We start from the raw sequence: 21558 nt of genomic DNA on the forward strand, positions 1-21558 counted from the left end.
CGGAAGAAAATAGGATTGATGTCACTAAAAATCTCAACACATATGACAAATTTAAGCTAAACTAACTCTTTGTTTTTTTTTTTTTTATCATAGAAAACTCCAAAATTAATACAAAATCAAGGTGCAAAATCGTATGTGATTTTTAAATGCTAATGTCTTGGATCGAAGTAATTTCTCTTGCCCAAGGTCATATCGTCGCTTCAGATTTTATTTGAGACGGTATTCATTTCATGATCTTATTTAATAAAATCAGGACACTTTAGACAGATCTTGATATGAGATTCACATAATCCTCCTTGATGTCCTAATATGACACGAAGTCCATTTGGCCCTGTTTGAGACAAGCGCTTCCTCCCTCCCGCTCACTCATCAATTCCAGAGAGAGACGAGACTGCTCTCTTGCCCTTTCCTCATCTCTTTGGATTCGGTAATGGCGACGTCCTTGATGGCAAGACCAGTTCCGGCGACCCGATCGCGGCCGGCGGTGGCGGCATTCGAGACGGCGACAGGCGTGGAGGCCTTGTCGAGCTTCGACCGCATGGGCCTGAGCGACGATGTTCTCCGTGGGATCTACGGCCACGGGTTCGACAAGCCCTCGGCGATTCAACAGCGAGCCGTGGTGCCGATTGTCCAAGGCCGAGACGTGATCGCTCAGGCGCAATCCGGCACGGGCAAGACCTCCACGTTTGCCCTCGCGTCTTGCCAAATCGTGGACACCTCCACAAGAGAGTACGCAATCCTCTTCTTGAGCGAAGACCCTTCTGTCACTGTCGGTTTTCTAGTGGAATTAGGTTGAGGCATGTTATGCGTTTTGCTTTGGAGGGTAAGATGAGTCATTAACATTATAGAGCTCAAACTATGACACCAAAGATTATTTTAAAAAGATAAAAATAAAAATTGGCGAACCCTCTCTCTCTCGAATTTCTGGCGTAACAAAATTCAATCGCTCTGAGAGGAAGAATTTTTGGTTTTCGACCTCGTTAACTCAACAATTTGAGATGTTCTGATGTTGAGGCAGAGGGATGCTGGCTTTTAGTTTTACCTTCACCCCTCGGATGGCCCTGAAAGAAGTTCAAGCCTTAGTCTAAGGAATTTGTTCGTGAACTTTGTTTTGAGAAGCTTTCTTTGGAATTAAGCGTAGCCTGAGTTTATGCGCTTATTCGGGTTATATATGTATATTATATCGGAATGTTTAAGTGGGTCCTCTTAACTAAATATTTTAGGCACTTGCAAGGCACGAAAGGTTTTCTTCATTATCAAGGAAAACGAATAGTTTTGTTCTTACATTGTTGATTCTATGTAACACGAGCATTAGTATAATTGAAACTGCAATGTGGGTGTGCTTACTTGTGCAGCAAATATCCTGGATGCCCTTGTCAACAAGCTCCTACTATTAAGTATCCGTGACTCTGTTGCTTGTATTTTGTTGATTTTTCAAGCTACTCTTGTTTATTTGGCTCTCTGAAAGTTTTCAATTTGAATTTGGTTGCTGCCTTGTGGCCATCGATTTTGTCTTAGCTAATTTGCTTCCTTCATGTTCTGTTCAGTGTGCAAGTGCTGATTTTGTCACCTACGAGCGATTTGGCGAGTCAGACGGAGAGAGTTGTGCTGGCTATTGGTTATTACAGGAACGTGCTAGCCCATGCATGCGTTGGAGGCAAGAGCATGGGTGAAGATATCCGGAAATTGGAGCATGGAGTTCATGTTGTGTCCGGAACTCCGGGCAGGGTGCTTGACATGATAAAGAGGAGAACTCTTCGCACCAGGGCCATCAAACTCCTAGTCCTTGTGAGTGCACTGCATCACCTCCTTCGACTTCGGATCCTGTTAAGTTTCCTTCTGCTTTCTGCAAAACAAGTTCTCTCTATTCACTTACGTATATTTTTGCCAGGACGAAGCTGATGAGATGCTGAGCAGAGGATTTAAGGATCAAATCTATGATGTTTACAGATTCCTTCCTCCAGAGCTTCAGGTTGCCTGTCCTTCATGTTGAATCAATGTAGTAGTAGTAGTAATAGCAGTAGTAGTAAAGATGACTTCTTTTACGCAATAACCCCAGTAATAGTCCCAAGTATTCCCAGCCCTTGGCTTAATTCCATTGCATTATCCTAATAAAACTGAATGCCATTACTTCTTTTTAAGTCCAATCTAAGAAATGCTCTGCACTTTTCGATCATTATCAATCTAGATAGTCATCCCTTCTCCTCCTCAGCTGATTCCTAGAATTTCCAAAAGGTCTTTCTGCATTAGTCAACATGCTGCAAGATGGAGCATTTAATTTTTATAAACTTCAAAATTTGATGAGAGATCTGGAATTTTCTTTCCTCCTTCATCCTCCTTAATATCTACATGATTTGGACATTAGAGCATGTACAAGGTGGATAAAACGGTTGTCTTTTGGCTTCATAGTTCTACTATGAATAGGGCACTTGTTCTTTTCTTTTTCTCCTTGTCTTGTCTGATGAGTATTAGATTTTTTACTACGACGAGACATGCTTCTCTCCCCATGATGTGCGCTTCGTAATTTTTCAGCACATTGCTATGATTTGCTTCGTTCTAAATTAAATCAGTTGTTAGGGAGTCGCTCATACACGTTCATGTTCACAACTGGCTAATGCATGAGTGGCATTCTCTGCAGGTTGTCTTAGTTTCAGCAACCTTCCCCACTGAGATGTTAGAGATGACAGGAAGATTCATGACCGATCCCATAGGGATTGTTGTGAAGCGTGATGAGTTGATGCTGGAGGTGAGCTACATTGGGTTAGTTGCATTTGATGGCGACTAGGGATCATGAGATTCTTCTGACACAATCCTTCCTTTACTTTGTATGGTTGCAGCGCGTCGACCAGTACATGGTGCCAGTGGAAAGAGAAGACTGGAAATTTTACACTCTGTGCGATCTATACGACAACTGCCCCATAAGCCAAGGAGTTGTATTCTGCAACACTAAGCGGAAGGTACGACCCCAACCACGTTGGGTTCCACACTTGAGGTGGAACATAAACATCTCGATGACTTAGAGATCGTGAAGACCTCTACTGCTCTATTTCTCTTTGATCTATATTTTGTGCTGTAACTCTTCATGTCTTCCTTATATTTGTCGAGCAGGTGGAGTGGCTTGCAGAAAAAGATGCGTGATTCTAACTTCACTGTGTCCTTCATGCACGGGGACATTCCTCAAAAGGAGAGAGATGCAGTAATGGCTGGATTTCGATCTGGGGCGACTCGGTTGATGATCACCACCGATGTGTGGGCTCGAGGGATTGATGTTGAGCAGGTTAGTCCTGAAAATTAACATCGCAATAATGCAGATGATGACATTCTACCGTTTTTGGCTGCTGTGTGCATCAACTCATTCGTAGGTCGGATGCTTGCTTTTTCGGAAGGCCAAATTTCTTATTTTCCTGTTGCGCCACGGTCATTTAGTTGCGTGAGTGGACGACCGAATCGTTCTCAATACACTTTGTAGGTTTGTCTCGTTGTCAACTATGATCTTCCCAACAGCAGAGAGCTGTACGTCCATCGGGCCGGTCGAGTAGGCCGTTTTGGGCGGAAGGTAACCATTATGAACCTTGAACTGGAGGCAACGACAATCCTATTTTCAGTTTTTTGTTCTTGCCGTGGGTATAACGACAAATCTCTCATTGACATTGCAATTTACAAATGCCAATCCGCATATGCTTTTGCAGGGTATTGTGGTAAATTTTGTCAAAGACAAGGAGATCCAGATTCTTAGAGACATCGAGCAGTATTATGGCACCAACATATGCGAATGTCCGGAGGACCCTGCCGATATAATATGACAAGATAACAGTGGGTACACTTAAAAAGGCCGCGTGAGGTTCGGTTATTAGTCTATAGCTTTACTGCCGACCCATATATTATCGCATTGTTTGATCTTTTCAAAACTTGGAAGCAATTGGGTTGTGTTTGGAATGTTTAATTCGAGGGTTCTATGCTAGTTTTTTGAGTTCCGATTCTTGAATACGGGCTCCTACACACATTTTGTCCACCTTCGTATGAAGTGGTGATCGACATTCTCCTAAAAAACCAGACATCATCAATTTCCTCACCCTTTCCCAAATAAATAAGTCCAAGGCGTTGACTTCTCGGTGTTCACTAACCTTCAATTCTCACCGAGGCGTCTAAAACTCTTTGCTAAACTCGCACCACAAATATCACGTCTTTCACCCCTGCTTAACATGAAAACCTTTCGCTCCAAAGTTTCCATCCAAAGTTCGAGTTTCTGGTTAATAAAAAGTATTCTTCTTGGTGCTTTTCGATCTCCATTTTTCACCAAGGTATCATCGGGACTTCTGCTCTTGCTAAGCCGACGCCAACGCTACCATCTTTAAGCTACTCGGTAGAAAACCCTTGAGATTCTAAAAGTTTTTAGCAAAAGTTGGATATGAACAAATGTCTTTGACCCACTCAACACCGTGAATGTCATGAGAGATTTACGTGAGATTTGTCCAGTCAAGCCGTGACGAGCTTTCTCACTTTATGCCCTTGTCTAAGCCCATATGCTGGGCCCCTAATCGGGTTTAATACCCTTATGTGATTTGGAGGTACAAACACTTGTGCGCGTTGTTACTTGAGCCCATCACCGTAGAATTTTCTTAATTTTCAAGTTGAATTTTCTTAATTTTTTGTCACGCCCCGAACCCGAGACACGTGAACAACACGCCATGGTCATGTAAATGCGACATTTCCAGGTAGTGTCGCCAACCCCAATTTTAAATTATTATGCGCATGCGGAACGTGCTAAGAAACCCCTGACAAAAACATATGGGATAGGATAACAGGAAAATCAATTCAAAATCAAACATACTTTCATACATCATCATCAATCCGGGGTTTACATACACCAACGGGATCCAGAGATTATATGCACCAAAAATGGGTCAGGGTTTATGTGCATCAAAAAGGGTCAGTCTACACAACATGGATCGGTCCGCCAAAAAGAGGAACAGTCCTAAGACTACTGGTTGGCCCCGTTTGACAATCCCACATCCTCCAGATCAGTCACCCAAGAGGCCGGGGGCAATGCGTTGATCACTCTACCGTCGGGAAGATCTGCCACACCTTCATCCAAAATGGCATTCATCACAGCCAATTGAATATTCATGCTATCCAGTGGTCCAACCCTAACACCATCGACTCCGGAACAAAACCCAGCCCTAAACATATAAGGTACTCTGACATCCACGGTTTCCTGGACCTAGATAGTGGACCTAACCAACTGATAGACCCAAGGACTTCCAGGGTCAGGAGCACTCTCTGTCGTCTGGTCAATCTCCATCGGCATGCCACTCATCTCTGGGGGTACTGCCATCTATGGTCCTGTAATATTTTCCCTAAACCGGGATGAGACTTTGTCTCAGCAAGTTCACCCCTCCTAAACCCCTATTAGAAAGTAAATACGCCCCAGAGTGGCCTAGCCATGACATCAAGAAGATTTACCTCGCCTTAGCCTTCATCTGCAGGTTAGCATAGTTTATATAATTCAACCACGTGCAATTCTAATAACCCAACAATTGAGACACAATCACATTATCAAAACAATTCAATCACGTGGATCGTCTCAGCGATCAATCGACTCGGCCGATTACATGTCATTCTAGCAAATCAATTACTGCTTCCAATCACGACCCTATAAGAAGGTTTAATAACCAATGGCAATCACGGCCCCACTCGGCACAATTAGAATCAGTGGCATCATGGCCCCACTCGGCACGACCTTTAAAAATGTGGTAGATCCCGGCCCGATGGGCACGACCTCTAGTAGGTGGTAAATCATGGCCCGGTTGGGCGCGACCTTCATCAGGTGGCAATTCACGGCATCATTGGGCGCGACCTTTATCAGGTGGCAATTCTCGACCTCATTGGGCACGACCTTTATCAGGTGGCAATTCACGGCCTCCTTTAGGCACGACCTCTAATAGGTGGTCAATCACGGCCTCACTGGGCATGACCTTTAATAGGTGGTCAATCATGGCCAATCGTCCATCAATTTCCACACTTAGGATTTTATAAAGAATCCTATTTATTACAATCACACTCAATTTGCCACAACCAATCATCATTTCAAATTCTAAATGCACAACAGCGATCGACACGAAATTCTGAGCAATCCGGGTCAAAAATAATTTTTCATTTTTTTTAATAATTTCGGATTATAATATAATATTATATTATCCAGAATTTCGAAGCAATTAAATAATTCAAAAATAAAATCCTATTATGTCCCATCAAGGCTTAACATTAAATAACATCTTTTAACCTTAATTAAACATACTTTAATATAAACCAATCTCTTAATCTACTTTATAATTAAATACACCAATCTACCCACCTAAACTCACTTAATTTAAACTAAACACACTTAGAGTATCATTAACACTATAATCAAGGTTTAGTGAGGTAAACTCACTTGATTAACTTGCCGCTTGGACCAAAACGATGAGGGCGACGCCAGGATCAACTTTTCTAAAGGCGGGCCTAGCTTTCGGGGCCGAGAAGACGGCCAAAACGGGCCTCAATCGAGCTGTGAGACCCACTTTTCTTGCTGCACGACAAGGTCAAAGAATAGGAAGAATGGCGACGACTAGAGGTGGTAGTGGCGGAGGAGAGGCACGGCTGGCCAGGCAGTGGCTCACGGCGACGGCTGGCGGCTTGGCTGACGGAGGGTGATGGCGGTTCGCTGCTAGGGACGGCCGAAGTTGCTGGCGCGGCGACGGAGGGGCTGAACCGAGGGAGAGGCGGTCGCAGGATGACGCGGCGGTGACGGCGGCTCGGCACGACGACGATGACGGACGGCGGGGAAGCGGCACACGGCTGTTGGTCGACAATTCAAATGAAGAAGATGATGTTGATGGGTGTGAGGGCAAATCTTGGCCCTCCACTTGTCAAGATCTCCCTCATTTTGGCCACCCACCATGACATCATATTCCACTATCTCCTCTCCCACAACATTCTTCAATGGGTGCAATATCATTTCCGCCGGGGTCCAAATCTTTGTACACCCAATTTCTTCAATTTTTCTATCAATTCTCTTCTAATTTAATCCAATTAAAATCCACAAAAATTATCCCATGATCCTAATAAGATGTGTGACATAACCGAGCTTCCAACTTCTAAATTCAATCTCAATTTTTACAGTTGAATTCAATCTGGTGCGATTTCAGCGCGCTTAATCCACTGAGTAGCTTTTAGGGAAATTTTCTTGCATCCGACCCGAGGGTGATCGGTCTCCAAGTCTGACGTGGTAAAATTCCTTAATTACTTCACTCAATAGACTAGTTCCCTCGTGAGTGGCCAACTCTGAGAGACGAACTACGTACACAGATAAATTGCCTGACTCAATTGACTGAAAATAAAATTGAGAAAAATCGGGATGTCACATTTTTAGTTTCTAGAGTGTCACTGCAACTTTGTGATGATAACTAAAAATAGCAAATGAGCTTTTTACTTCCTAATTTTTTTTGTCAATCTAGATTAAAGTGCAATGAACGCTTTTCATAAACAGACCGATTCTAGATTTTCAAAGTCGAAGAACAAGCAAAGGTCAAGCTGGAAGTACAAAATCTAAAGACAAAAACGGAAGATTGAAGGAGGATTGTGCCAGCCAAACAACATTCAGTTTTTATGAAAATTTTATGTGATCTACATCTGGATGTGATGAACAAATTTCATGAAACATCGACTCCAAAATCGCATCACAAAAAATTACAAAAATTCGACAAACTGCCGATGTACATAAAAAATAGAGCAATAAGGAGAGCTTATCAGTTTTCCAGATTCTTATCTATATTTCGAAGCAAATTCCATCTAGTAAATGATGTTCGATTGAAGCTCATAATATATCAAATCAAGGCTTAAAACATGCTTTACAAATGTCAAGGACGCACTTTCATTAGATATGGTCATATAATAGCTCATATCCTCGATCAAAGCTTTCTGGTCTAGAACGCATACGAACTTTTCAGAACAATGAATAGTCAACAATCAAACGATCAAACATCAAATAATCGATTCAGGCCATTCTATCATCATCCCTAGCCATTTCTAACGGAAGCCCTAGTTCCAAACCCTCATAAATGATCCTTGAATCGTTATGGACGGATCTTGCTCCATCGGACATATTTTAAGAGTTCTAAGGAACACCTACCTTTAGCATGATCAATCTCAAGCTCAATAGAGCTACTTCGCCACCAATGATCCTCATGATGGGATCGAGAAAAGATCCTAAAATTTAAATAAATCGCACAAAAACAAGATGTGAGAACAAGTTTGATTGAGCTTAAAATGAACAATAAAAAAAGATTAAGGAAATGGGATCCCTAATTAGGGCTAAAAATTGGGGTTGCCATGGACCAGGCGGATCCATGGAAATAATGGGCAGTTCAAGATTCCAATTTTTTGGAATTGGTATTTAGTGGGTGATTCTCGATTATAGGGTGGGAACCGCCCATCTGAACCATGCTCACTCCTCGACAAAGGTACTACTCAGCCACGAGAGAACACACTCAATCACACAAGGACATCCAGCAGAAGAAAGAGCAATAGGCCATGAGCAAATTCAGATCCAAACTCGGCTACTGTTGGATTCCATCGAAACTTAGTCACTCTCGGCTGAACTCGGCCCCTCACGGTCACGAACTCAGATACTCACGGTAACATGCCCAGCTGCTCCTAGGGCTGAAGGTGAGAACTTTGAAGAATCAACATGTGAGTTCGGTATCCGCAAGGCAATGAATCCATGCATCAAGACCGGTCCTTGCCTTTGGTTTTTTGAAGGTAAATATATGAACTTTTGCTTCCAATCTTTTTGATTAATTTAAGTGCATAAGCCTACTAACCACTTATTGATTTGATCATAATGTTCATTCGCTAAACATGTTTGCAACCCAAATCTTAAACTCGGAAGGGTTCATTGTTAAACGCGATTCGTTTTTTTTTTTTTAGCGTATTCAAGTTAGAATTCTTGGTGTTTCATTTTCTTTCATCTTTTTCTTGTGAGTATACTTTGAATCGTTGTTATAGCTCCATTGTATTACTCTTGATTGGCTTAATCATAAGTTTTCAATTTAAGTTACGGTCATTAGGGTTTGAGAAGCTAAGTACCACTTCCCCTTAGGGACATTCGTGGCCACTTAAGGCGAGCATAACAAAATTTCTGGAATAGAAATAAATTTCGAGCCAAAAATCGATTTCTCAATTTCTATTTCACGGACGAGTTTCTAAGAAAAAAACGCGTTTGATGACAATTCATAATTTCTAATTCTAGAGTAAAAAGGCGGGCAAGCAAAGTTTTGTCGACACTAGAAAAGGAATACAGAGGCATGCATTGATGATATGTTAGGGAAGAGTAAAATCACGGGGAAACATTTCTATTAGTTAGGAAGTACCACATGAGATTGAATCAGGGAAAAATGAATTTTAGGAGTCACACTTTGTACCACGAGCTACTTGGATATGATCAAATCTTTAACTTCTCAGGAAGTGTGGCTAGGTGTTGCCAAATATTTTGCTCTTAAGATATTTTGTTGCCACGTTATATTTGAGTTAGTGATGGCTAGGTCAATGGAAATGTAAAAAAAAGTCCACATTTAAGCTATTCACATTGTGGACAGGGATAGCAGTTGCGGTATATAGAATTGAATTCACAAGTTGTCAGCAAAAAAAATTAAATCAACAAGTCTCTAGTGCTTGTGGGTATGACTTGAAGGAGTCTTGCAAAGGCAAAGGACTTCCGTTCTTGGCCATACATAAGAAAACGAGTGGGATCAAGAAGTGGTTAGAAAAATGGAAAATCAAATCAAATAGAAAAACCTCTGTTGAAGGACCCATCCTTATTTATAAATCTCGCACATATTAAATCAACGCTCTTATCAAGTTTCCACGTTAATTTTCACAAAACTACGTACTTCTAATCCAACGCATTCTTGTTCAATGCGGATATATATGGGCTTTTGACCTTTTCGTGAGCACTAGAATAACTCATTCTTATTTATACATCTTGGATTTATTACCTGTGTTGATAAAAGAGGGGAATCTGCACGTCTATGGGCATGTGCATGTGCTTGTTATCTACTTTTATATGCCTAGTCACCGGCTGACGAGAGAAACAGATGTTATCTTAGTTGAATATTCGTGCAGAAACCAAATTCTTTTCATCCGGACCTAACCCTGCTCGGCTTGGAAATATTTTGCCAGCGAAAAAGAAGAATGACTAATGTTAGAGTGTTTTGTTAACTTTATAGACTTAAACAATGCCAGTCCAAAGGACACATTCCTTTTGCCTATCGCCAAGCTACAGATAGAATGGATATTCCAGCAGCAATCAATACAAGAATGGATCCAAATGGTGGCGAGGAAACGACGGCCTTTATAATTCCAGGGGAATATTCCGATACAAAGTTATACATTTTAGGTTCAAAGAAAGCGGGCGCAACGTTCATGACTTTCCTTCCTAGGGACTTTGCTCCACTATATCATCCAATGTTATGTGGACGATTTGGCGGTCAAGACTAAAGACGGCGATCACCTAAATGATCTCTAGCAAAAGATTTCGAAGCTTGTGGACCAATGCCGTCTCGACAATTAATTATGTGAGTTCCATGTTGGATGAATTAATTATTAGATCATACAACATTTTTTTCTCACCGCACCAGCAAAGACAATTTTTCATGCGGAAACTGTATTTTGACTTTTGAGGCAATAGAGAATACGTAATTATATAATTGCATATACTTGAAGTTCGTCTATATACATTTCTTTTCTATGACATACTCAGGTATTATTATGCTTTTCTTTGGGGAAGATTGAAGGATATGTAATCTCCAGTAGGTGTGTATCATCAAAGATCTCAAGTGCACAAATTTATAAAAGCAGATGTGGGATGAATCTACGAATTAAGGGACTTCTTCACGAATTTTACTCTCCTAGCTTTTCTCTTCAGTATTTTTTTTTTCTTGCTTGTGCATGCCCATTTCTCTCCCTCATCTACTCCGACCTATTCACCAGCATCATACTCATTGCAACTAAATGACTGGCAAATATGAAAATGATCTGACACATAAGAATTATATAGAATCATATATATAAAAAGAAATGGATGAAAGATATTTCCAATCGTATGACAGCCCCATATACTTTAAACCTACGAGTTTAAAAGCTGTGAGCATTGTAAAAAAAGAAACTCCAAACATATTCAATGCTGGATCCAAGAAACACTTCTATATATCTTTATTTCTTATTCTCCGGACGACCAGGAAACAAGAAAACACTATTATCAATCTTGAAGTTCAAGAACCATATCCAAGAAACAATTATTCTCCCAACTACATAAGTATACCATTCTTATTTTCCAGCTACATAAGTATACCATTCTTACCCCACTATGCTTCTATTAACCTTCGGATGCCCATAAAAGCAAACGTATACTGATTTTAGGAGGATCGTTACGCCATTAGGCTTCTACTAAGAGCGCAGCATGCTCCTCTTCAGCCCGGGTGATCTCTTCTCGAATTTCCTGCACTCTGGCTCGCGTCGCTGCAATGCGGGCTTCCGGGTGATTGATATTCACGGCCCGCCTAGCACGCAACAACAAGGCCCTCTCTTTAAGGTCGAGCTCCCATCTGAGACGCCTTAACCTCCTCTCCACTTCCTCAAGCTCATCTAAAACAACTTGGTCAGTCCTTGGCATTTTCTCTCCCTCTCTCAGTCTCTCTTAGTGTTTTCCTGGTTCAAGATAAGAAGGCAGAAGCAAGAATCAGTTTGAGATGGTTAACAGGAACTTTCCCCTCAGACTTCAAGAATGGACCTTATTTATACTCGCGGTCACTTAAATGAGTACGCGAAACTTCAAAACCAATAAAAGAAGAAAACATTATTCTGCTAGAAATATTACGTAATATTTGTTGCATAGTTGACCGACTACATATGATAGCCAACTAGAAAAAGAAAACATTATTCCACTCGAAATTTCGTGAATGGACCTTATTTAGAGAGAGCTGTGATGAGCACTACAATTAGATGGACATAAGTCGTGTGGGAGACGTTTAATGGGGAAGAAGCGCGTCCCATGTTCGAAGAATGTCTCCACTTACCATTTTCAGACTGCTGTAATTTTAGAGCGGGCCTTCTTATTCCGGAGTAGATGTTGAAAATTAAGAGAGAAACCGACCAACTTCAGAAGTCGCATTTTTTTGGTCTTTTGTATGCTGGATTGGGGTTTCTGAGAGTTTGGATTCATGTGATTTTCTTTTTTCTTTGGTGGAATGGATTCATGTGATTGAGGAGCAATGTTCTGGAGAGAGGAACAGAGAATTAGCTGATAAAACCCTCAATAAATTATATTCATTTGTCTTTTTCGAGCTGCAACCCTCGTGTAGAATTTTTCTCGACTATGGTTCATGTCATGTTCGCTTTGGACCTTCCGAATGTCCCAATCCCATGTTAAAGCTGAAATTTGGTCAACGTGGGAAGTTGAGAGGTTATTCATTTGCCTTTTTCTGAGATGCAACCTTCTTGTTTGATTTTTGCCGAGTATGGTTCATGTCATGTTCGCTTTGGACCTTCAAAAGGATAAATCTTTAGGTTACACGTCAAGTATGCTATTAAGGTCAGGATGTGGTTAGAAAAAATCAAATCAAATCAAATCAAATCAAATCAAAAAAATCCGCGTTGAAGAACCCATCCCTATATATACATCTTGCATTTATTAAATCAACTCTCTTAATAAGTTTCCGTGTGAAAGTTCATCCCCATCTATACACCTTGCATTTATCAAATCAACTCTCTTACTAAGTCTCCATGTGAAAGTTCATCCCCATTTATACACCTTGCATTTATTAAATCAACTCTCTCACTGTCTTTGTGTTAACTTTGACAACACTATCAGGGACAAATGTTTCAAATATGATCAGTGGCATCTTCTCCCCGATTGCTTTTTGGGTTGAGGGTTGCTTAAATAAGGAGCATCGAACGTTCTTCGAGAGCCCCGCGTAGCTCAATGTAGAAAGTGTGATGCGAGATCTTTTCCATATTGTCCCAATTGCTGGCAATTCTACTCTCCATAGGGCACTTCAAAGTAAGCATGCCCCTTTTAGATTGGGCCTCATCTCCAACATAAGCAACCCCGTGGCCCATACTAACCATGTCAACAGGGTGCCTCGATCGACAAACCATACTAGGGAAGACAACCCTTGGAGCATCATCTCCAACAAAACCAGCCTATCAAATTCAGGTTATTGCGTGAGCACAAATACCACCATGCACTCTAGGAAAGCCCATAGCAATGGACCGGTGCATCAGTATTCTCACCTTAACCATGCCAAATCCATTATCAACACAAAGAGGCTGAATGTCTTCGGCATCTGCCATCTCCTTGCGCTAATCAAAGGAAAAACTCTACATGATTAATACAGGTAAATATCAATGTCCAAGTAAGATCCACGTAGGTAAGTTCTAATGGATCCACGATTAAGTTTTATCATAGAAATATCTTGGGGATAATACATAGCTGTATAATGAATTGCACTGAACGATCCAACAAAGCTAATTGAATAGAGGTTTTGTGGAGATACCAAGATAAATCAAGAGATCTAAGCCCAAAACCAAGAACAAAGATACATTTAGTAGCTTTTTAATTTCAGAAAAATTAAAGCCTTAAGGATATATTTTCAATTACGCAGGCTCTATCCCTCACTGTCCAATAGAAAAACAATGAAATGCTAAATCCAAATAACACATTGGCCAGGAAAAAAAATCAAGAATTTTTGAAGAAATCCTTTAACTACCATAATAGTACAGGAAAAAGGATAATAGAGTGACAGGAATCTTAAAGATATTCTTGAATTACGGTCGTCGAGTTCAACAATCATGCTTTAATTGTTGATCACGCCTTAACTCGAAACACCACAGCAGCTCGCACACCAACTATGCATCTGTTCATGAAAGGAATCTCCTCTCGATGCCTTGAAACAAATTAAGCTAAATCATCCCAATTTCCACTCTTGGTCACGCACAATCCGTTGATTCTGGGAAAGCTCCACGTGCGTTCAACAATCGGCAAGCCTTCACCCAGTTCGATTAGGTAAAATTCAATGGCGAACTGCCTAAATCAGCTCCTAAGCCTCCAAAATTCGACTGTTAACATGGCCGCGCATTGGTCAAAACAGACGAAGGAACGAAATCCAACTTCAAATTACATAATAAAAAAAATGGTCGCAGTCCGTTCAATTTACCATTTCATTCTCCAATTCAGAATTGAGTGACAAAATCCAAAACAGAAGCAGAGAGACAAGCTTTAGTTCAGAGTTCAAACACGCCCAACGACATAATCATTTTAGTGTCATCCACGGTAAGAAGAGTTCTAGAGTCTTACGTGTTATATTATTTAAGATATGTGACAGTATACTATTTATTCGTGTGTTATCTTAGGTTTTCAATTTATTGCAAAGCGAAAGTTAATGGAAAAAATTTTCACAAAAAAAAAAAAAGTTAATGGAAAAATATATAGTATATATTTTATAGGCAGCCTTCTTAGAAAAGTGTACATGTCCAACGACCAATTTCTAGAGCAGCAAAAATAAAGACTCAACCCAATAGAGCAAACCCAACATTGATATTCAAACAAAAATGTGAAGCTGAATAAAAGGAAAATAGTCAAACGAAACTTTCACTGAGAATAGGAAGAATTAAATAAGTCCGCTAGAATTGTATTAATATATATTTGGGATAAGTACATTGAAAATTTTTAAACTTGTCAAGAAAGTACAATTACATTTTAAAACTTTTAAAAAGTGCAATTAAGTCTTAACACTTATCAAGAATGTACAATCAAGTTGTAAAACTTTCCAAAAGTGTAATCAAGTTCTAAAATCATTCACAAAAATGCAACCGAGTCATAAAATTTTCAAAAAGTGTAGTTAACGAAAGGATTCGATTCAACTAATTTGACAGGTTTTATAAGTCGATTGTATTTTTTGAAAGTTTTATACTTCGATTGCACTTTCGCATTAAGTTTTACGATTTTATTGCACTTTTTGAAAATTTTATGACTTGATTATACTTTCACGATAAGTTTTAGGAGCCCCAATATCTTTATTTCTACATATTTCCATATTCATTTCATATTGTGAGACAAAATTAACGATATTTAAATAATAAAGGAAATAACTTTGGAGTTTTTATAGTACATTTTCAAGTGGTTAAAGACTTAAGAAAAGGTTTATTTTTTCGTACAACCATCCCAACTGATGATTAGATAATTGTAATAAAATCACCAAACATATCAATCAACTCAAACTATAGAAAACATAAGATTGATATTCAAACAAAAATATGAAGCTGCATAAAAGGAAAATACTCAGACAAAACTTTCAACAGAGAATAGTAAGAATTAAATAATTCTCACCAGGATTGTATTAAAACATATTTGGGATAAGTATGTTGAAAATTTTTAAACTTGTCCAAAAAGTGCAATTACATTTTAAAATTTTCAAAAAGTGCAATCAAGTCTTAAAATTTATCATTAATGTATACTCAAGTTGTAAAATTTTTCAAAAAGTGTAATCAAGTTTTAAAATTTGTCACAAAAATACAATATAGTCATAAAATTTTCAAAAGTACATCAAACGAAAGAATTCGATTTGACCAATTTGACAAGCTTCATAATTTGATTGCACTTTTCAAAAATTTTAGGCTTCGATTGCATTTTCACGGTAAGTTTTAAGACTTAATTGCATTTCTTGTTATGACTCAATTGTATTTTCACGATGAGTTTTAGGACCCCAATACACTTATTTCTACATATTTTCATAATCATTTCATATTGCGAGACAAAATTAACGATATTTAAATAATGAAAGAAATAACTTTGGAGTTTTTTTAGTACATTTTCAAGTGGTTAAATTGACTTAAGAAAAGGTTTGTTTTTCATACAACCATTTCGAATGATGCTTAGATAATTGTAATAAAATGATAAAAGCATATCAATAAACTGAGAATATAGGAAACAAAAGATTGACATTCAAACAAAAATGTGAAGCTGAATAGAAGGAAAATACTCAAACAAAACTTTCGATAGAGAATAGTAAGAATTAAATAATTCCTGTTGTGATTATATTAATACATATTTGTGATAAGTATATTGAAAATTTTTAAACTTATCAAGAAAGTGCAATTATATTTTAAAATTTTCAAAAAATGCAATCAAGTTTTAAAACTTGTCACGAATGTATAATCAAATCATAAAACTTTAAAAAAGTATAATCAAATTCTAAAATTGGTCATGAAAATGCAATTGAGTCATAAAATTTTCAAAAGTACAATTAACGAAAGGACTCGATTCGATCAATTTGACAAGCTTATAACTCGATTGCACTTTTTGAAAATTTTATGTTTCGACCGCACTTTTGCGATAAGTCTTACGACTTAATTGCACTTCTTGAAAGTTTTATGACTCGATTGCACTTTTCGCAATAAGTTTTAAGACCCCCATTACGCTTATTTCTACATATTTTCATACTTATTTCATTTAGTGAGACAATATTAATGAAATTTAAATAATGAAAGAAATAACTTTTGATTTTTTTATAGTACATTTTCAAGTGGTTAAATTGACCTAAGAAAATGTTTTTCATACAACCATTTTTTTTTTTTTTTTTACAACCATTCCAACTCGATGCTTAAGTAATTGTAATAAAATCACCAAAACATATCGATCTAATTAGCTAGATCATTAACAAGCATTTAGAATCCAAGGGAAACATTTAAAGTACAAGATCAGTAGTGAAATTCACTTTAGCAGTTCATACATGGGGCACGTCTATTATTAATGCTAACTCAACAAATTTTGGGCATATTTTGCATTGAAATTTGATGAAATTATCATAATTTTCGTTGGAAATTAGGATTATAAGTGAAAGGCCCAGCGATGAGATCTCCAAGGTCAATAACATGTAATTTCCCATGCTGTCATTTTGCATAATTTGATTTTCAAGATCTTGACCGAAAAAAATAGGATTAATATCATGAAAAATCTTAAAACCATACGTATGTGACAAATTTAAACTAAACTTTTTTTTTTTTTTTTTACTATAGAAAACCTCACAATTAATACACATGTGACAATTTTACACTATATTAATTTCTTTTAAATTCTATAGTCAAATTACCAAATTAGACAAGACATGGCAGTTAACGAGTTAGCGATTTAGGGTTTTACCCTATGTTTGTCATATATACAATATTTTGTACTTTTTACAGTATTGATACAATTTAGTAAATATTAACGGATGGTAAATTTGTCATAGATGCATTGAATAAGAGTTTTTATGCTAAAAAATTAGTTTAATAGTCAAAAATTATATTGGGGCTTTTTATGGTATTAATAAAGAAAAATTTAATTTTTAGAGATACCAATCACACATAACACGATGGAATGAAATTACAAATTTTCTAATATGGTAACAAGTGTCTAGTTTATTTTTTGAATAAAGTCATTCTGGAAAAAATTGCAATACCCATAGTTTAACTGTTTTGGAGTGACTTGATTTTTTTTATTCTAGCTTTTTTCTCGGTCAAAGATATTTTCAAAATTTAGAAAATCCAAAATCAAGGTGCAAAATCGTATGCGATTTTTAAATGCAAATGTTATTTGAGACAATGTTCATTTCATGATCTTATTTGTTAAAATCAAGGATACTTTAGACTGATCGTGTCCTAATTTGACAGAAAGTCCATTTGGCCCTGTTTGAGACGAGCGCTTCCACACTCCCGCTCACTCATCAATTCCAGAGAGAGACGAGACTGCTCTCTTGCCCTTTCCTCATCTCTTTGGATTCGGTAATGGCGACGTCCTTGATGGCAAGGCCAGTTCCGGCGACCCGATCGCGCCCGCCGGCGGCGGCATTCGAGACGGCGACAGGCGTGGAGGCCGTGTCGAGCTTCGACCACATGGGCCTGAGCGACGATGTTCTCCGTGGATCTACGGCCACGGGTTCGACAAGCCCTCGGCGATTCAACAGCGAGTGGTGGTTCCGATTGTCTGAGGCCGAGACATGATCGCTCAGGCGCAGTCCGGCACGGGCAAGACCTCCACGTTTGCCCTCGCGTCTTGCCAAATCGTGGACACCTCCAGAAGAGAGTACGCGATCCTCTTCTTGAGCGAAGACCCTTCTGTAACTATCGGTTTTCTACTGGAATTTGATTGAGGCATGTTATGCGTTTGCTTTGGAGGGTCAGATGAGTCATTAACATTATAGAGCTCAAACTATGACACCACAGATTAATAATAATACAAAAAAAAAAAAAAAAAAAAAAATGGCAAACCTTCTCTCTCTCTCTCTCTCTCTCTCTCTCTCTCGAGAATTTCTAGCGTAACGAAATTCAATCGCTCTGACAGGAAGAATTTTTGGTTTTCGACCTCGTCAACTAAAGAATTTGAGATTTTCTGATGTTGAGGCAGAGGGATGCTGGCTTTTAGTTTTACCATCACCGCTCGAATGGCCCTGAAAGAATTCAAGCCTTAGTCTAAGGAATTTGTTCTTGAACTTTGTTTTGAGAAGCTTTCTATGGAATTAAGCATAGCCTGAGTTTATGCACTTCTTCAGGTGACATTATATATATCTTCAATTTGTTTATGAACTCAGGAATGCTTAAGTGAGTCCTCGTAACTGAGTATTTTAGGCACTTGCAAGGCATGAAAGGTTTTCTTCATTATCAAGGAAAACGAGTAGTTTTATTCTTACATTTTTTTATCTATATAACAGGAGCATTAGTATAATTGAAACCGCAATGTGGGTTTGCTTATTTTTATTGCAAATATCCTGGATGCACTCGTCAACAAGCTCCTATTATTAAGTATCCGTGACTTTGTTGCTTGTATTTTGTTGATTTTTCAAGCTACCCTCGTTTATTTGGCTCTCTGAAAGTTGCAATTTGAATTTGGTTGCTGCCTTGTGGCCATCGATTTTATCTTAGCTAATTTGCTTCCTTCACGTTCTGTTCGAGAGTGCAAGGGCTGATTTTGTCACCTACGAGGGATTTGGCAAGTCCGTTATTACAGGAACGTGCTAGCCCACGCATGCGTTGGAGGCAAGAACACGGAGATTGGAGCACGGAGTTCATGTTGTGTCTGGAAATCCGGGCAGGGTGCTTGACATGATAAAGAGAACTCTTCGCACCAAAGCCATCAAACTCCTAGTCCTTGTGAGTGCACTGCATCACCTCCTTCGACTCCGGATCCTGCTAGGTTTCCTTCTGCTTTCTGCAAAACGAGTTCTCTCTATTTACTTACCTATATTTTTGCCAGGACGAAGCTGATGAGTTGCTGAGCTGAGGATTTAAGGATCAAATCTACGATGTTTACAGATTCCTTCCTCCGGAGATTCAGGTTGCCTGTCCTTCATGTTGAATCAATGTTGAATCAATGTAGTGGTAGTAAAGATGACTTCTTTTACGCAATAACCCCAGTAATGGTCCCTAGTATTCTCACCCCTTGGCCTAATTCCATTGCGTTATCCTAATAAAAACCGAATGCCACTACTTCTTTTTAAGTCCAATCTAAGAAAGGGTGGGATCCAATTTCAGCTTTCTCTTTCATGATTGGCCATGGAATGCTCCACTTTTCGATCATCATCAATCTAGATAGTCATCCCTTCTCCACCTCAGCTGATTCATAGAATTTCCAAAAGGTCTTTCTGCTTTAGTCAACATGCTGCGAGACGGAGCGTCTTAAGTTTTATGGGATTCAAAATTTGACAGGAGATCTGGAATTTTCTTTCCTCCTTTCTGCTCCTTAATTTCTACATGATTTGGACATTAGAGCATGTATGAGGTGAATAAAACAGTCGTCTTTTGGCTTCACACTTCTACTATGAATAGGACGCTTTTTTCGTCATCTTGTCTGATGAGTAGCGGATTTTTTGCCACGACGAGACATGCTTCTCTCCACATAAAGCGCACTTTGTAATTTTCAGCACATTGCTATGATTTGCTTCGTTCTAAATTAAATCAGTTTTTAGGGAGTCGCTCTTACACGTTCATGTACGCAACTGGCTAAGGCAGGAGTGGCATTCTCTGCTGGTTGTCTTAGTTTCAGCGACCCTCCCCACTGAGATATTAGAGATGACAGGTAGATTCATGACTGATCCCGTAAGGATTGTTGTGAAGCGCGATGAGTTGATGCTGGAGGTGAGCTACATTGGGTTAGTTGCATTTGATGGTGTGGGGATCATGAGATTCTTCTGACGCCATCCTTCCTTTTCTTGGTATGGTTGCAGCGGGTCGACCGGTAGATGGTGCCAGTAAAAAGAGAAGACTGGAAATTTGACACTCTGTGCGATCTATACGACAACTGCCCCATAAGCCAAGGAGTTGTATTCTGCAACACTAAGCGGAAGGTACGACCCCAACTACGTTGGCTTCCACACTTTGAGGTGGAACATAAACATCTCGATGACTTAGAGATTGTGAAGACCTCTACTGCTCTATTTCTCTTTGATCTATATTTTGTGCTGTGGCTCTTCATGTCTTCCTTATATTTGTCAAGCAGGTGGAGTGGCTTGCTGAAAAGATGCGTGATTCTAACTTCACTGTGTCTTTCATGCATGGGGAAATACCTCAAAAGGAGAGAGATGCTGTAATGGCTGGATTTCGATCTGGGGCGACTCGGTTGATGATCACCACCGATGTGTGGGCTCGAGGGATTGATGTTGAGCAGGTTAGTCCTGAAAATTAACATCGCAATAATGCAGATGATGACATTCTACCGTTTTTGTCTGCCGTGTGCATCGACTCATTCGTAGGTCGGATGCTTGCTTTTACGGAAGGCCAGATTTCTTATTTCCCTGTTACACCACGACCAATAAGTTGTGCAAGTGGACAACTGAATCATTCTCAATACACTCTGTAGGTTTGTCTCGTTGTCAACTATGATCTTCCTAACAGCAGAGAGCTGTACGTCCATCGGGCCGGTCGAGGAGGCCATTTTGGGCGGAAGGTAACTATTATGAACCTTGAAGTGGAGGCAACGGCAATCCTATTTTCAGTTTTTTGTTCTTGCCGTGGGTATAACGACAGATCTCATCGACTTTGCAATTTACGAATGCCAATCCGTGTCTGCTTTTGCAGGGTGTTGTGGTTAATTTTGTCAAAGACAAAGAGATCCAGATTCTTAGAGACATAGAGCAGTATTGTGGCACCAACATATGCGAATGTCAGGAGGACCCTGCCGATATAATATGACAAGATAACAGTGGGTACACTTTGAAAGGCCACGAGAGGTCCGGTTATTAGTCTATAGCTTTTACTCCAGACCCATATATTATCGCATTGTTTGATCTTTTCAAAACTTGGAAGCAATTGGGTTGTGATTGGAATGTTTAAATCGAGGGTTTTATGTTAGTCTTTCGAGTTCCGATCCTTGAACACGGGCTCCTACACACATTTTGTCCACCTTCGCATTGATATTTTAGTTCCCTTAAGATGAAGTGGTGCTCGACGATCTCCCAAAAAACCAGATATCATCAATTTCCTCACCCTTTC

The 21558-nt window shown here is 39.3% G+C and overlaps 1 protein-coding gene and 2 pseudogenes across 1 annotated transcript; 2 read left to right on the forward strand and 1 right to left on the reverse strand.

The window, feature by feature from the left end:
- The first annotated feature begins 301 nt into the window (after positions 1-301).
- On the forward strand, positions 302-3999 carry LOC104444205 (annotated as a pseudogene).
- Positions 4000-12972: 8973 nt separating this feature from the next.
- Positions 12973-13389, reverse strand: LOC120293148 (actin-2-like). Its single transcript, XM_039311959.1, has 2 exons — positions 13330-13389; positions 12973-13239 (listed from the first exon to the last, which is right to left on the reverse strand). The coding sequence occupies exons 1-2, from the start codon at positions 13387-13389 to the stop codon at positions 12973-12975; spliced, it is 327 nt and encodes a 108-aa protein (XP_039167893.1).
- A 5789-nt stretch (positions 13390-19178) lies between these two features.
- On the forward strand, positions 19179-21266 carry LOC120286304 (annotated as a pseudogene).
- Positions 21267-21558: the final 292 nt, after the last annotated feature.

The sequence above is a fragment of the Eucalyptus grandis genome, chromosome 5, assembly GCF_016545825.1.
Source record: "Eucalyptus grandis isolate ANBG69807.140 chromosome 5, ASM1654582v1, whole genome shotgun sequence".
Taxonomy (NCBI): domain Eukaryota; kingdom Viridiplantae; phylum Streptophyta; class Magnoliopsida; order Myrtales; family Myrtaceae; genus Eucalyptus; species Eucalyptus grandis.